The sequence below is a fragment of the Macrosteles quadrilineatus genome, unplaced genomic scaffold (assembly GCF_028750875.1).
Source record: "Macrosteles quadrilineatus isolate MER2022 unplaced genomic scaffold, UCM_ALF_1.0 Scaffold_1__1_contigs__length_201487025, whole genome shotgun sequence".
Classification (NCBI taxonomy): domain Eukaryota; kingdom Metazoa; phylum Arthropoda; class Insecta; order Hemiptera; family Cicadellidae; genus Macrosteles; species Macrosteles quadrilineatus.
The window spans coordinates 176,465,872-176,482,886 of NW_026542594.1; the positions used below are offsets into that span (position 1 = coordinate 176,465,872).

The 17,015-nt window shown below is 31.7% G+C and overlaps 1 protein-coding gene across 9 annotated transcripts in view; it reads left to right on the forward strand.

Moving 5' to 3' along the window:
• LOC128990621 (calcium-activated potassium channel slowpoke-like) overlaps positions 1–17,015 on the forward strand; it is a 145,416-nt gene that overhangs the window by 72,665 nt on the left and 55,736 nt on the right. For 3 of the 9 annotated variants that reach the window (XM_054413164.1, XM_054413121.1, XM_054413129.1), the window contains exons 7-9: positions 4,013–4,104; positions 12,829–12,939; positions 15,224–15,329. In XM_054413164.1, the coding sequence (XP_054269139.1) occupies positions 4,013–4,104; positions 12,829–12,939; positions 15,224–15,329 (309 nt within the window). Of the gene's footprint in view, positions 1–4,012; positions 4,105–7,822; positions 7,912–9,278; positions 9,371–12,828; positions 12,940–14,445; positions 14,552–15,223; positions 15,330–17,015 lie in introns of all 9 variants that reach the window. The other 6 variants (XM_054413113.1, XM_054413105.1, XM_054413096.1 and 3 more) reach the window with 3 other exon arrangements.

Below are 17,015 nucleotides of genomic sequence, written 5' to 3' on the forward strand. Positions count from 1 at the left end.
CTAACATTTAACAATGTTTTTGATACAGTTTTAATATTCAATGAACACTATTAAATGATCACTTTTTTGTGTTCAATGCTTTAAGAAGTGCTGGGAGATTTGGTAGTTTTGAAAAATTAATGGCTGAATTTTATATATAAATTCCAAGCATAATAATTGGAATTTAAATTGAAAATATGTGGTTGAAATAGCAGTTTATAATCTGAATTTTAAATTTGACCAAGCCAGGTAGATAGAATAGTTGTTTTATGCCATTAACTCAAATTCAAAAGTAATGTGGTGATAATTAATTTAAAAATATCACAAAAATAGAAACATAGACGTAGATGTTACATTTGAAAGAGTAAAAAAGAAGCATTAAAATATTTTGTGTTACGGGCTTCATGTATATTGTATTTTTCTAAACTGTAATTTTGCATAGTAAGGATGAATAAGGTAGAACATTTTTTTTTGTTAAAAATTAAGTATTAACACTTGAGTAACCAACAGTTAAAAAGTGTACAGTTTCTATAGCATAATAAATATGAATTATGGACAAATATTGTATTTTAATTTCATAATTTTATTTAAATATTTTTATTAGAGTGGTAATAAATGGCACCGCAAGAAAGATAAGGTACATAATAGAGTCTTAATTGTTCAACCTTCCGTGTAATCCAAACCACCCTGGCACCGATTGATTATCACGGGGTTGTGGGCTTAAAATATCATACAACATATATATAGCACAATGAAAGTACGGTAGTTAACTGAATTGGTAGCGGGCAGTAATGTCTCAACTGAACTCCTGTATTTGCACCTTCATAATAGACACACATTCGAAGCATTTTTTTCTTGTACTCGTTTTACAATCAAATCTAGAATCAAAAAACTCTCAGACTAAAAAATATACCTTATATTGTTAGTTTGTATTCGTTTCCAAGGTTTAAATTAAAATTCAAAGATTTTCTTTTAGTTTTAAGATTTTTTAGTGAACTATTGCTGAAATGTTGGCTGTTAGTGAAATTTTCCCAGGGAGAAGAAGTTATTACTATAGTTGGCATGGTAAGAAATGATTAAAAAATATATACAATTTCTTAATAAAAATGTTTTATAAACGCCCAATATAATAGTTTATTTTCTATTTTATTTTCTTCGGAATCATACTGAATGAATGTATTAAGTTACTTGAATTTACATCCTTAATCATTGGAATCACAGTTGAAATTTGAAAATAAATAATTTAAAATTTGTTTTGTTGAGCTAAAAAATATTATTTAAATAACATAAAAATCACCCATTCAACTTTTCATTTTTTACTATTTTAAATTTTGGTTAATTGTAAAAGAAACCAATGGCAATACTTTGTTTTAGCGCAATAGTAGTTTTATTAACTTTCCAAAGGTATTGGTTAGTCAAAAAGTGATCTCACAAAATAAACCTTTGCAGACTAACTAAAAAAATATGATTATCAGTCATAAATCCCTTTGGTTTGATTATCTGTACACTTTTTAAAACAATACATTTTATTTTATAATTTATTTTAACTTTTTCTTTGATGTCTTATTTTTTTGTAACCTACTCATTTAAATTCTTCAAAGATCTTTGCTTTCAAACTTTTTTTGTCGCTTTTTTCGCTTGGGTCATGTTGTGTCTATTGTGTTAAAGTTCATTTTCATATTGGCAACAAAATTTAATTAAAAGCAAACCTTCGTAGAAATATTTATTAAAAAACTCAAAATTAGCCAAATAATTTCATTTTAAAAGCCTATTCGTTTTAAAAGCTAGCTTATAAATGTGGCGTCTGAATGTTACCAAGTAAGCTGCTAACACTTCTCGCTGAAATATTGTCGCTCCAATAAGTGAAACAGCTTCAGTCAGCCGTTAAGTAAAGTAAGTATTCGCTACCTGTGCTTTCTTCGCTCGCATCTTCAGCACATTTTCGTGTAAGTGTTAGTTTCCTTGCTTGCTGGGTTTTGCACGCACACACATTCAAAATTTTTTTCCCATTGAAAAAACTGTTTCTTAGTTTTCAAAATTCTGATTAGTTGAAATTTTTCAAGACATAATATTTTTGTATTTGACAACCTTTATTTTAGAAACTAAACAAATCAAACAAAAATTAATTTTTAAAGTTAATTTATGTTGTTACCTCATTAAAGTCAAGTAAATTCAATATTTTTTAACATTAAACTTATTGTATCTATTTTTTTGTACATCCTTACCAACTTCATACCATTTAAGTTTGTGGAATTTTTCAGTTTTGCATCAAAAAGTTGTGTCTTCATACTTTTTACAGTTTCCAAACACAATTTTCCTTACAAAACATTTTTTAGATGCTCACACAATATTTCCACATCCAATATTGCTACTTTTTCTAACCCTACTGCAGAGTGTTTTAAGATTTGAGTGTATCAACCTTTATACCTAATGGCATTTTAGAGGCAGATGACATTTTCATTTGGCTTTTCTAGTTGGAATGTTGCCCTTGAAATATTCCTGCACTGACAATTTCTAGTTTAGACCCTTAGACTACCAAAACTCCAATGCAGCTAGGCTTTTTGTGTTTGAAAAATCTATTATATTTGCATCACATTTTGATCTGTTTGTGTTTGTAAAATGTTTGTTTACTTAAACAGCATTTAATCATAGACAAATAGAACTAAATATAGACCGTCAGCAGTGCTGTGGTTAGCATAAGTTCTGGGGTCCACTGCTGGGAGTGCCGTGTAGTTGCGGCGCACAAGATATTTAACTACATGGCACTCCCAGTGGTGGACGCCAGAACTTATGCTAAACGCAGCACTGCTGACGGTCTATATTTTATTCTATTTGTCTATGATTTAATGGTTGAAAATGTATTGTTTTTCGTAATGAACATACTAAATTAATAAACATTCTTTGAGAGATCTTAGGACTCAGTAAAGATGCAAATATTTACACTTCTCCTGAAATAATGCTAAAGATAACTCCAAAGATACTAAAAAACAAGTTTTCTGACATTAGTATATTTTCCAAATTTTTACTGTCTGTTAGAACATAAATTAATAATTAGTTACCAACCCAAATGCTTTGTATAAAATTAGCAGCTTCCTCAAAAACTTAATGTAGACTACCAATATCCATTAATTACCGATTTTATAAAAGCATCAATTGAAAAGCTACTATTTTTTGTACAACTGCAGCATTCGAACATGTAATTATTGTTTATAAAATATTTGATAATTCTGTCCGAAATAATTATGTGGTAAAGTATGATTGGATGTTTGTATATTTTTTCATTTGTATTAACTTAGGTTTTCAATGCGATTTTTAAAGGTAGATAGGTAAGGAATTATATGATTAATCTTTAAACCATTCTCTCCCCTCTCTTAAGAATTTGTTACCTTCCCCAGGTAACTTTATTCAGAAGTTGAATTTTAAAAACCAAACACATGGTTTTTTGCAGAAACAATATGTAAAGGAAACATTTTTATATAATATTTTACAATTTACTTTGCTGTGCCAACTTTGTAAGTAATTCTTCTCCAAAGAGGAACATTTTGCTAACTTTGACACAACAAATAACTGTCATAACCACTAAAAGGTTTGCAAATCATAGTTTTGTTTTATAAAATTTAAGTTTGTTTCAATGCAATATATTCTACCATAATTCTTCTTTAAAATTGTTGTAGTAAAAACACAGATTGTAAAAATCAACAATTTAATCAGGAATTCTTGTAGTCTTTAAGCTTGGATTCTAACATTCTGGAAGTTTAGCTTAGTGTTTTGGCTTTATAGGTAATGAAAAACATTTTACACATACAAACATAATTATAGTTTTGGTCATAAATTAAAACGGTATTTTAAAATTACTATCCTATATTAAGGAAAAAAACTGATATAGCAAGATGTAAATAACTAAACAAATTACCTTAACAATGATTATGAAGGTATATTTTCATATACAAAATAATTTATCACAAAAAGCGCAGCTGCATGGAAATTGAGTTAGGCCTGGGTTTTGGGTTGTAAAGTGTGTTTTTGTGTGTAGGCAATATTTGCCAGTAGTATTCCTGAGATCATTGAACTGGTAGGAACTAGGTCCAAATACAGCGGGGAACTGAAACGGGAGCATGGAAAGAGGTACTCAGTCATTCTACAATCACTCAAGTAATGCTTTAGTATCTAATAATGCGGTAACTCTAATGCCAGAACTCAAATACTCGGCGAAGGTAAGTTAGCGATTAATAAGTACCGAGGACTGTTTAATGCGTAGTATAATTTTTAATCTATATGCTATAGATATTCTTTATAAGCTTAGGTTAATAAACAATGCTACGTTAAGATTTTTAGGGTAATCGTAAGCCTTGCACTAAGTTTATGTCTGAAAAGTATTTATGATAGTAATATAGTATGTGTAACTGATATCTTGGTAGGTATGTTGATTTGACGGCTGGATAGTGCTTTTAATTATATAGATTTAAAGTTTTAAGTATATAATGGGAGTTTCTTATATAAATTCCTTATTCTAAAAGCTGGCGGAAGTAAATCAAAATAATCTTATTCAATATGTCATTGTTAATTCTCACATCAGGATTTGAGTCAGTTGCACCAAGATATTAATCTATTATATTGTAATCATTTATATACTGCATATACGATTAACCTTATCCTCATGTTGTTTCTTGTCTCAGGATTACTGTTTTAGATTATAAAAGGTATAATGTTACCTGGATCTGCCAAAGTAATCCAAATTGCTGTCTAACGACTACGCGTTTCGAAGCAGTATAAGCTTCATCTTCAGGTCGTCAAGAACACATTTCACTCATCAGAGGTCGTCAAATAAATATAATTTGTACACATACATGGACGGAGAATAGTTACTGTAGGCCTACGAACCGCGTGCGCGCACTTAGACAGGTTTGTCATGACTGCGGCGGTGAGCGTTGGTCTCGTGAACTTTGTCCCTTGCCGGTCAGCTGTTCCTGGTTAGCTATTACAGTATCATACAATGCATTTGACTGGAAATTTAGTTTGTCGTTTAATAGATCATAACTATGGCTTTTTGTTGCTTTGTATATCTCGTACTCTTCTATGGCGTTCATGAAGCTTCCTGAAGAGTACGAGATATACAAAAGCAACAAAAAGCCATAGTTATGATATATTAAACGACAAACTAAATTTCCAGTCAGATGCATTGTATGATACTGTAATAGCTAACCAGGAACAGCTGACCGGCAAGGGACAAAGTTCACGAGACCAACGCTCACCGCCGCAGTCATGACAAACCTGTCTAAGTGCGCGCACGCGGTTCGTAGGCCTACAGTAACTATTCTCCGTCCATGTATGTGTACAAATTATATTTATTTGACGACCTCTGATGAGTGAAATGTGTTCTTGACGACCTGAAGATGAAGCTTATACTGCTTCGAAACGCGTAGTCGTTAGACAGCAATTTGGATTACTTTGGCAGATCCAGGTAACATTATACCTTTTATAACCTTATCCTTCTTTATAAAACCCGTTTCACTGAGCTGGCCTTCTTATATGTTGTTACATTTAAATGTTTTTTATTCCATGATTTGTCATAATACACAAAGAGGCATTTTTTAAAATATACCATAAGTAAATCATCTTAATGGTTTTAATTTTATCTTATTTGTATTTTCGTAACAAGACAGTTACAGTTCTGAATAAAGAAAACCTAAATTTTAAAATAACCACTTTTCAATGTTTGAAATGATACATTTTGTTAAAAAAATAAGCGGAAAACAAATAATTGATTAGGAACCACAAAAAAGAAATGTTTGTTATCAGTTTGAAACATTTATCTATCTATATGTATATCCTAAAGGGTTAATCAGTACACGCTTATTTGTTAAAACCAGACGAAGCAATAGTATTTTGCTTTTAGTCTACTTTGTTCGGTCTATGTTTCAATATATAGACAAGCTTTGTTGTAAATAGTGTCAATACTTAGTACATATTCCAGCTTTCTAGTCAACCTTTTGCTCTAAATTTTTTAAAGTTGATTGTAATGTACTATTTAGTAGAGCATTAAGTACTTTTCTAAACTTGAGTTAATGGTGTAAAACTATAGCCCCTGATCTCTTAGTGCTAAAGAGCTAAGTTAGTAACAGCCAATGTTCATACGATCATAATGAGGACTATAACTATTTTTTTTAATGTCCTGGCATTTAAGGACTTTCAAGAAGTTTGAATCACATAGAAACAATACCATTCATTGATTGTTTGGGTTTAAATGTTAAGTTATATTTGATTCTTATTGTTTTAGAATTATAATTTTTTTTTACTTTAAATGTTGTTTTCTTTTTGTTATATGTTTCTGTTTGATTATTCTGCTTTTAGCGACTTTTTTCAATAAATTACCTTATTTAAACTTATTAATTTAAAATTTGTTGAAGAATATCATTTTGGAATTACTGATTTTTTATTTTGAGTGCGAGTTGTGTCATGTTATGTGTAAAAGTGAGTCGTACGCTAAAATTTTATACAATTTTTAATTTGATTTATTTATGGACAAAATGTTTACATAGTTACACCAATTAATAGAATTTTTCAATATAACAAACGTGTACCCAATAGTTTTTTGTTTGTTTTGGAGTTAAAAGTTTGCCTAGTGAAGAGAAGGTAGCCTAAATAACCTAGGCAAGATGATTATAATAATAACAATTGTTAACAATTATTGATGGTAGAGTAACAATATTGTACTGTTTTTAAAAATATGTTAAATGTAAAACCATTTGATGTCCTAGAATTTTCTAAACAATAAAAAGAAATACTTTAATACTATAATACTTTAATACTTTTAATACTTTTAATACTTTTAATACTTTTTAATAATTTTTTATGAAATGGCAACCATACAAAGTATAGGTATTTTAAGCCAAGTATAAATGGAGATGATAGTCCAAATATGAATATAAATATAAAAAACCACACACAGAAAGCTCCTGATTGTTTTATAAGCTATATAGGTACCTTAACTCATGGAATAAATGTTTTTGACTTTAGTAAATTTTTGTTTTGCTTTTTTCACGTAAGCATTAAGCAATATATAAAGTAAAATGTTAAAAAATATATGAACAAATATGTTTTAAATTATAATAATTTCATTCACTAATACCTAATCAAATGCTAGTACTTGTATAACTTTTTTACGAGTTAGAATTGTGTGTAAAAAAAAACTCCTTTAGTAGGAATTATGTAAGAATATATTTTTGAGTTTTATATGATCTAACAACATTTTTATGGTGTGACATATTCATAGTTTATTGTCTAAAAACTTAACTTTGTGTTTGTGAAAAAGTGTAGTAGAACGTTTAAATAGTTGTCTTTACACATGTTAAAAGGATAAAATAGGCTTGAGGAGTGAATCTATGGAAAATATATTTTAAAACACATTTTTTGGGTTGGAAGCTGAAAAGTAACGTGCATTTTGCTGTTATGATTAATATTTCTAAAGTAAATTCTTAAAAATCTACGTAACTGAAATTTTTGCTGTATTAATTTACTAATACACATTATAAATATTCTTTCTAACACTCTTAACTTTAACAATCGATGGGTATTTTAGCTTGTATTTATATTTCTACGTCTAAATAAATACCAACTGTATAACTTAAAATGTAGACCATGGCATTTAATAGTCAATTTTATAATGCATAAAACAATAAATATAAATAATAATACTTAAATATGTATCGGTTAGTAGGCTAATTAAACCTGATATAACCTCTAAAGTATAAACTAACATTTTACCTGGCTAGTGACCGATCCTCCCCCTCCTAAACTAGTGCTAGACTGCCATGGCCCTCCCTAACTGATCCTCGGTGTGTAGGCTGTCATGGCCAGTTGGATTCCAGAAATCACCGAGCTCGCCGGGAACCGGTGCAAATACGGCGGTGAATACAAGCGGGATCGTCGGAGGCAAGCTTCCATTCCATTAGACAAATTTTAGAAAAGATATTTGACTTGCCTTTTTGGAAAGTAGAGTTTTGATGAAAAAACAAACCTTTATATCCATGTACCGCTCACAAAACGCTTACTTTGTTTTTACGTAGTGTCCATAATTTGTTTATGTGTAATGACGTTTTTGTTCCGCATTTTTTGAATCATGATCCTTTTTTTCTTTTGTGTTCCTCTAATGCATTGGGATTTAACAGATGATTAGAGTCTCTAACGCTTACTATAGAATTGATCGGTTTTTCCACAATCTTCGTCCGAGACGACGTTGTGGGAAGACTCGGTAGGCGAGCTATTCTTCTTGGTGGCATGCACTAGTTAGTCCCCTAGTTAGCAGCTGTATGTTAGTATAGGCTAGACAGCACAGGCTTACATTTCATTGTCCTCCCGGTCCCCCGACTCTTCCTCATCGACATTCATTAGCATCTACCCGAATGACTGGATGTTCATTCGTATTGGAAAACTCACGACTCAGCCTATATTTTATATTTCGCTAAGGTATTCAGTAAATTGATTTGCACCTCAAGCTTATATGCACGCCAATGTAAATATTCCGAGATGATTTCCTGCTTATGTTTTGTTAGCACTTAAAAATACCGACTGTTAATATTGTAGTGTGATTTGTATGTTTTTTTATATACGATAAACGCGATATTTATTCGATAATATTTTTTTTCGAATAACAGTTAAAAGTAAGTTAGAGTTTACATCATCTTAAAGAGGGAAATTCGATTGGGCTTCACCTATGTCATATCATGCTCTGTTCCTGCCCCTTGTTTTGTTTCTTTTTGTTTAGTTGATGACACCAAGAACCAATGGCTCGCGTAGTGTAAAGTCAAGTGCAGTGCCTCAGTGATGCTTGAAGTTCTAACACGAATGGGTTTGTTTTGAAGTACACTAACTGTCTTTCGCCTTCGTGTCACCTTCACTATCATCTAGACTCGCTCCATTTGATCCCTGGGAAAATCGTGACTTTAAATACCTCAACAGAACTAGGAAGTTAAAGAGAAGCTTAAATCAAGTGAATTCACGAAACACTAAAATTAGACATAGGCAACACAAAAATTAAAAATAATAACGAGTTAATAGTTTTAGTACCACTTAAAATTTATAGTCAAAACTAAACCAAAATCCAATAAACATTCAGTTTTCTAGAATCTAACCTCATCTACACTTTGGTGATAAAAGATTGTTAAACAAAATTGCTTCTATCCCTTCTCCTGGACCTGACCTCACACTTAGCTCACCTTCCTGGTGTTGGATGTAGGAGTGTATTGTTTTGTGTGTTCTTTAATTTGTCTGTACACTCACATACACCGCACCTGGTCTAGGCGATTTTCGCAAGTTGTATCCCCGAGATTATTGACCTGATCGGGACTAGACCGAAGTACGGAGGAACGCTGAAGAACGAACGTGGACGAAGGTGGGTGACCAATCCACCGTAATCAGTGTGTAAAGAGGCAACTCGAAGCAGAAATCCTATTTCCGTTGTTTTGTTAAGTGTTTTGATGTTGCACTCTTGGGTTAGCACTTGGTTCCTTGTGTAGACTAGAACATTCACAGACGTACACGATACACACTCTATGTCTTTACTACTGTTTTGTACAAACATTTCAATACAGAATACATACCCTCACATGATGGATCTAACTCTAAATCTTAACTAAGCTCTTATTAAAAAAAGTATTATATATATGAGAATGACTTCAGTTACATGTAAAAAGTATAATTATTACTGTCAAGCTTAAATTTTATGAACTAGCAGAACCTGTTGCGGTTTTCCTCATGACAATTTTAATCTAAAAAGCTAAATGTTTTGTCTTAGTGAAAATAGGATAAAAATTACGGAATTGTAAATTGTCATATTAACCAGTTAGTTCTTACTGATCCGGGCTTATGAAAAAGTAAAGTATAATGTATCTCATGTATTTAAAACATTTTCCAATTATATCTATACTCTGTTTGATTCAACAGTTTAAAGAAATTTGCTGAAATTAATATTTAAATATATTTAGAGCAGAAAAACAGTTCTCTTCTTTAAACATAAACATACTTAATAAAAAACTATAAACATACTATTGCATCTATAATACACTTATTGAACACAATACATACAAGACGAGACTACACGATCTAGCAATTAGAATTGAGCTAGGTTTCTGAGGTAGAGTAGACTGCATTTCCATCTGGGTCCACTTCCCACAACGCGTTAGTGCATGTACAGTCTCATCAAATCAGAGTAGGGCCTCATAGAACTAGACTAGGCTGACACACCCATAGACATTCATTATGTTATGGCAGTTTATTAGTCTGTATTATTTTTTTATTTTGTTCAGCAAATTCAAAGACTAAGAATAGGTCTACAAGCAGCGACATCAGAATCGGCATGAGCTGCGGTAGATGATTTTACGAGGCGTTCAACGTCATTTTCACTCATTACCCCCGGTTTCCTGTGTTCCTCTTCCCGACTACCCGATCATTATTTGTATGTCATAACGAACATCAAACGATTCACTTACACCTCGGATCGTCGTCATCCCCTCCCCTGCTAAGATCACGCGGCCGTTGGGTCAATCCGCATGGGAATGTTGCCTGATGCACGCTCCTTAGACATAGAGTTGTCTCGCGTGCACTACATATTCAAATTTTCAATTTTTGTAGCTATTTTTAATCTGCCAACATTAGTCACTTTGAGCTAAGTTTTACAAATGCATTTTCATAGTAGATATTTTTTACATAGACACTGATAGTCGAGTACTGTAGGTTATAGGGTTGTGGTTTGGATTTAGCTTTAGGATGGCTTAGTGTTTGGATTATTACTGATAACAAGGAAAATGTACATTGTTTGGGATTGTGGTAAAAATAGAGTTTTTTTTTATATTTCTTGTGCGTTATTGTAATTCTTCTTACATTCAGAAATGTAATTTACTGTAAAAATTGTTCTCAAACATAAAATTTTATGATAACTGATTAAATTTGTAGTTTTGTTAATTAACAATAACTACTACAATTTTCCAAAATAATAAGTGTGCAATCAATTGTAAAACTATCAAGGGATAAACATAAACTAATAAAAGTGGTGTATTCTGAAAAAAAAAAAAAATACTTAAGGTAAACTGTTAAATTAAAAAAGACAAAAATAAATTGAGTTTTAAAACTGCTTTGTAATTACAAAATTCAGTAAGGCCTACAAATTTTGGCAGAAATGATTTTATGTGTAAAGAAGTTTTTTGACAACATATACTCATAATCAACAGTTTCAATGTCTGAAATAATAGCCTCCTCTTTTTTTCTGGCTGCGGCCTAGGATTAGAGGTGGATATACCTAAACTAGTTATCAAAATAACCAAATGAATGCTATAAGGACTCATAATTATGTTTCATCCCAATCTTTAATCGTATTAAATTAAATTATACATTTTTTTGTTACAAAACATTAAGGAAATAAAAGACACAAAAGTCTCATGAAAAAACATAAAAATATATGTTTTTTCATTGATGATCAGTTTATATATTATCATTTAGCATTGTAGAGTTTTTAACTCTTATAACTCTATTTTTACCACCCATGTAAATTTATCATGAGTGAAGAATATAAGCTAACAGTGCAATAGTTGAACTGTAACAATTGATAGCTTATTCTTAATCTGAATATTCATTATATTACTACTGTTAGTTCATTTGGCCACTGCATGGTGAGTATATTAATATAATAAAACAGTAATAATTGTGATTAATTAAATCATAATTGGTAATAAAACCCAGGAGAAACATATGTTACGGTAAGATATTCCTGTAAGACTCAGTTTAATGGATAGACAATTTGGATTTTTTACTATTTCAAGATCCAAAATACACCACTAATCAACTGGTTAGAGAAGAATGTTGTAACCAAGTTACATGATTCGTACTACAGGGTTTACATAAACAATAATGTTTTAACCAGATAATCAGAAGTATCAATTGTTTGAGTATTTTTAGGAAATGGTGTTGTAATAATCCATGATAAAAATGATACATTTTTTCTTATCAAAAATATTTTCACTATTAAAAATTAAGATAAAATTCTAAGTTTACAATAAATTATTGCTAAATCAAAATTTGGCAACATAATGAGGGATTTTAAATTCAAGCGAATAAAGTATATTTGAAAATTAAGAGCATAATGCAAAGAAAGGGTCATTAGTTAAAGTTGTTCACTGTTTTTGCTTGGGCACTCAGGGCTAGTTACGAGAGGGGGGTCTAATGTGAGATTTATGCACTAAAGTAATTTATGCTTAGGAGTTCTAGTTTTTAACTAAAAATATGTATTTTACAAGCTTCCTTCATGTAGAGAAATATTAAGTGGGGTTGATAATCAATCATTTGAATGCAACGTAAAACAATATGTTGTATTTCTTATTATTTAGTGAATAACAACTTTATGTAATTAACAATTGTATTGCACGATTTTAGACACCATACAAAGATTGATTTCATCTTGCGAAATCAAGTGCTGTTAAGTATTTTACTATTGCTGTTTCCTCTTTGAATGAAACATTGCACGCATATCAGGTGCATACCATACAAATTATTCTGAAAATGAATTTACCGCTAGAGCCGCCTCCAGAGAGTTTGGAATAGCTTGTTGAGAGCACTGCTATAGCTTTATTCTTAATGATCAAAGAAATAATAATAAAGAATAATAATGGTGGTTGTTGTGCAGGAAAGCTTTGTTTAAGGGAGCTGGACACTTACTATGTAGGCCTACTTTTTGCGAGTGGCTTCATTCTAATAAAAGCTCTGAGCCAAAAATATATTTACACATAACTTTTAGACAGTTTAAGTTTGAGGTTATGTTTGGTTGTTGTCTAATCGCCACCGTCTGTTGGGGGGTTGCAGGCATATAGTCGTCTGCGGTCACATCACGTACGAGTCTGTGTCTCACTTCTTGAAGGACTTTCTCCACGAGGACAGAGAAGATGTTGACGTGGAGGTGGTATTTCTTCACAGGTATACCTAACTAGAACCTAACCTAACCTAACCTTCAAGCTAGTGGAATAATGTAAGAATGTTTGTGAAGCATCTAATAAGAACAAATATTATTTTTAGATTAATTTAAATATGTCTATTGACTATAACTTTCTTGATTGTGTCAAAAGGTGAAGAGCAATACAAACATGTACTGTATCATAAAAAGAGAACAATTGTAATATCCATACAAATATCGATTAAACCAACATATTTTCTTTTAGTATTAGAGAAGGCTCAACCAATTACTTTGTTAAGTATTTTACTGACAAAAGAAAAAAATATTACATGCTTTAAAGTACAGTAACACTTCATCTGACTTACTGTGCTTCTAATGTACTTTGTAATAAACAAAATAAATCTGTCTACTCTCTTCAACCAAATATAATGTTATCTTTTGGGGGGTTTTTAATTAATGATTTTTGTACACAGTTTACAAAATACGACTGTTTAAAATTCTTATCTTTTATCAAATTAGTCTCTATTAAACAAAACTTTCTGTTAAAAATAAAAATTTCTTTTATCAGAATACAAACATATTTAATTTGAGTATACCTTTTAAAATTGAATATTTTGATTTATTCAATTGAAAATAATTACACTTTTTAGGATTTATTTGTTATTACAGGAATATAAGGTAAACTAATATTTATTTTGAATTGCTTTTTACAGTAATAAGAGTAAAACGAGTTTGAGCACCTGTTTGTGTGGTCTTTGAAATATTGTAGATTAGAAATACAGATTTTATTCAAAAGGCATATTTTTAGTAAAGTAGCCCCTAAAGTTATAAAAAATTAGGTAAAACGCACCAGGACTGCGTAGTAGAAATGAACTTTTGTCAGTGTGACAAATTTGCCATTATCTTAAATTTTGGTGTGAATTTGTAGTGTTTTGAAATAATGTAATTACTTCAAAATAAAGTAATCTTTAGATAACAATTTTCCAAAAATATTTTTATGACTTAAATTATTGTAGTAAATAAGAACAACTAAGTACCCTGAATAATATATTTTTTAAAGAAGTTTTTGTATTAAATCTCAAAATAAAATTATGCTTGCTTGATTTTATCGGCAGTACGTGGCAAAAATGAAATAAAACATGATATCTGATGTTATGTCTTTATTTCTCAATATTGTGTTGTTGACAATTTTATACAAAAAAAAATAAACACACTTTGCAACATTGAGTGCTGGGTGGAATGTCTGGGCTAGGCATAATGACAACCGTCCTTAAGAAAGTATGTTAGCCAATAATCGTCTCTGATGGGTGGTTATTTAATTTAAAAAATCACTTGACCAGTCGCTAAACAACTTTGTCATATCAGGAATATGCGATAAATATTTTAAAATATAAATAAATCTGTCAAAGCCGTGCGAAAAATTTAGATTGCTTGAACTCATGATAGACTTGCAGTAGACCAAACACATTTCAAAGACCTAACCAAAGGTTCTTTTGCTTCGGAACCCTGTAGTAGATCTTGGCTTTCAGAAAGGAGCCAGATCTGGAGCTAGAAGGACTGCTCAAACGTCACTACACCACTGTGGAGTTTTTTCAGGGAACAATGATGAATGCCGTAGACCTAGAGCGTGTGAAGGTAACCTAGGCAGCCTTGTAGGTGTTAGCTGCGTCACTTCCATCTTCGCCCGTCCCTCGCCTCTCTCTTCACCTTGGACACGGAACGAAAATTGGTTTTACCGCGGTTCAACATAAGGAATGATAAATTTTAAAGTTTTGTGCCTAACACAGACTTGGAAATTATGTAAATTCTTGATTAATTTCCACAACTAAATTTTATCACACAAATCTTGTATTCTCCTTCCTCATTGGAGATAATGATTTGTTTAACACATTTCACACTTTTGCCTAAGACTCAAATTACTTGGGTAATCTTTTACTTGAAACAAATTGGCAATAAAGAAGGTCTAAATATTTAAAACAGTCCAAAAAGTTTACATTCTTGTCTCGATTTTTAGTTTTTTATGACAGAATCTAATTCAGTGGCCTAGTAGATCATTTGCTAAATACCATCAGATGTTTGTAAATAAAGCGCTTTCAAACTCACCTGTTTACGATCTAAATTCAATTTCATGTCCTCATGGGTATGCTGATCCTGTTGTCATTTTACTATTCTTTCCGAGGCTAGATGATAGGAGAGGGACGGAGGTGCACTGGCATGTAGATTAGTTAGATAGTCAGCTATGGGTGTGTAGCACATTGTTTTTCTTCTCTCTATTTTGAGTTGATCTATGTTGGGCTCGGGGTCTAGGAAGCCCCCAGATTTGGAGCTGGAAGGACTGTTCAAACGTCACTTCACCACCGTCGAATTCTTTCAAGGCTCCATCATGAACCCAATTGACCTTCAGAGAGTCAAGGTCAGTAACCTCCGTTGCTGTATTTGTGTCATCCTCAATCCTGCCAGAAATCATTGCGGTCTTTACCTGTGATGTTTTATCATTTCAACAAGTAAAATGAATCAAACAGCGGTTTTTCATGGACTATTTGATTTGGATAAACATAAATGATAAAAATGTAAGAAATCAAAATACTCCCAATATGTTTATTTTTATAAATATTTCAAAGTATTACTAAGCACTTTCTTTGGCACTTTAATACAATGGACGGGGAGACATTTTAACACTAATAGTAAGATGCATCAAATACCTTTCTCTTAAACTTAACTTCTTTGATTTAATTTTGCTCTTTGTTCAGTGAGGGCCAGTTTTTAATATTCAAATCACTTTTTGGCAACAACACTTTTTGAAGCTGTCTAATTTTTTCACAATAATTCTTATCAGTGTCTTTGAAATGTGTTTTTTGCACACTTTAATAATTCAAAGTGGTCTAAGTTGTTGATACGATACCAAATAAATGCACCAGGACATTGTGTTATTTTGATTGGTCCTGTCATTCTTTATTGCAACAAACTTGTAAAATCAGATAAATTTTTTTTTCCTTACTTGTTTTTACAATATGTACACATTTGCATCAACAATGTATTTGAATAGTGTATAACTTTACCCAGTGCTCGAATTGTAAAAAATGAGTTGCGGAACTGTAACCTATTTAATGTGATTTGTACCTTTTTATACCAATATTTTTATCTTCCCAAAAGAGAGGAACCGGAACTCCGTCTCCCTGTGTTCTCCTGCAAATCTAGCACTGATTTTTAAAAGTAATTCTAAGATGTAATTGATTTTAAGAGGGTTTTAAAAGGGGTTGATATTAAGTGGGTTTAAATCAATAATATGTAATTGATATTATTGTTTAAGAGGGTCTTAAAGTTTTGTGTAAGGAAATAAAAGCTATTACATGAAAAGGATTTCATTGACCCAAGAACAAATTTTGGACATAGAAATGGATTGAATTTTTTTTGGACATAGAATTTTGGAATGTTTGAGAAATCTTGTAAGTTTTGGATGATATCCGTTAAGTATATTTCTGGCAGGATGTGTGAACGCTTGTTGTAAGTTGGTGTCTGCAGAGTGGAGTGTTCTTCGCACACTGTCCCATCCAGTCTTCAAAGTCCATCCCAACGCCAAAACCAAACTAAAGAATTTGTAGATTCAGTCACTAACAATCTCGATCCCACTCAAAGGTTTTTGCAGAACCTGGGAAATAAAGTAAGAAGTAAAACTTCTAAGGTTACACTTAACTACAATATTACACAGACCACAATATATCGATATTATAGAAAAATAGCGTTGTTCATAACATATTTGTTAGTTGTGTTGATCACTTTTGAAAGGGGTGTGGCCTTAACACGTTCGCTGCGGCCCCATCAATGGCAGGCGTAGCCCCGGTTCTGTGCAGCGTCGAGCGAACCCGGCTAGCTTTAAAATATTTCGGTCTGACAAATAGCAAATGACGTGCGGTGATGTTATGCGTTACGACAAGAGTCGAGGTAGTTTGCTGAAACACCCACAGATATCAGCACTGTCTGGAACTAGCCGGTCCCATTGTATTGCCAATTGGAGGGAGAAAGACTGGACAGGTCCATTTCTAAGCTTGTCAGAAGGAGATTTTATGGGGAAATTTACTACGAACCTACACCACAATAA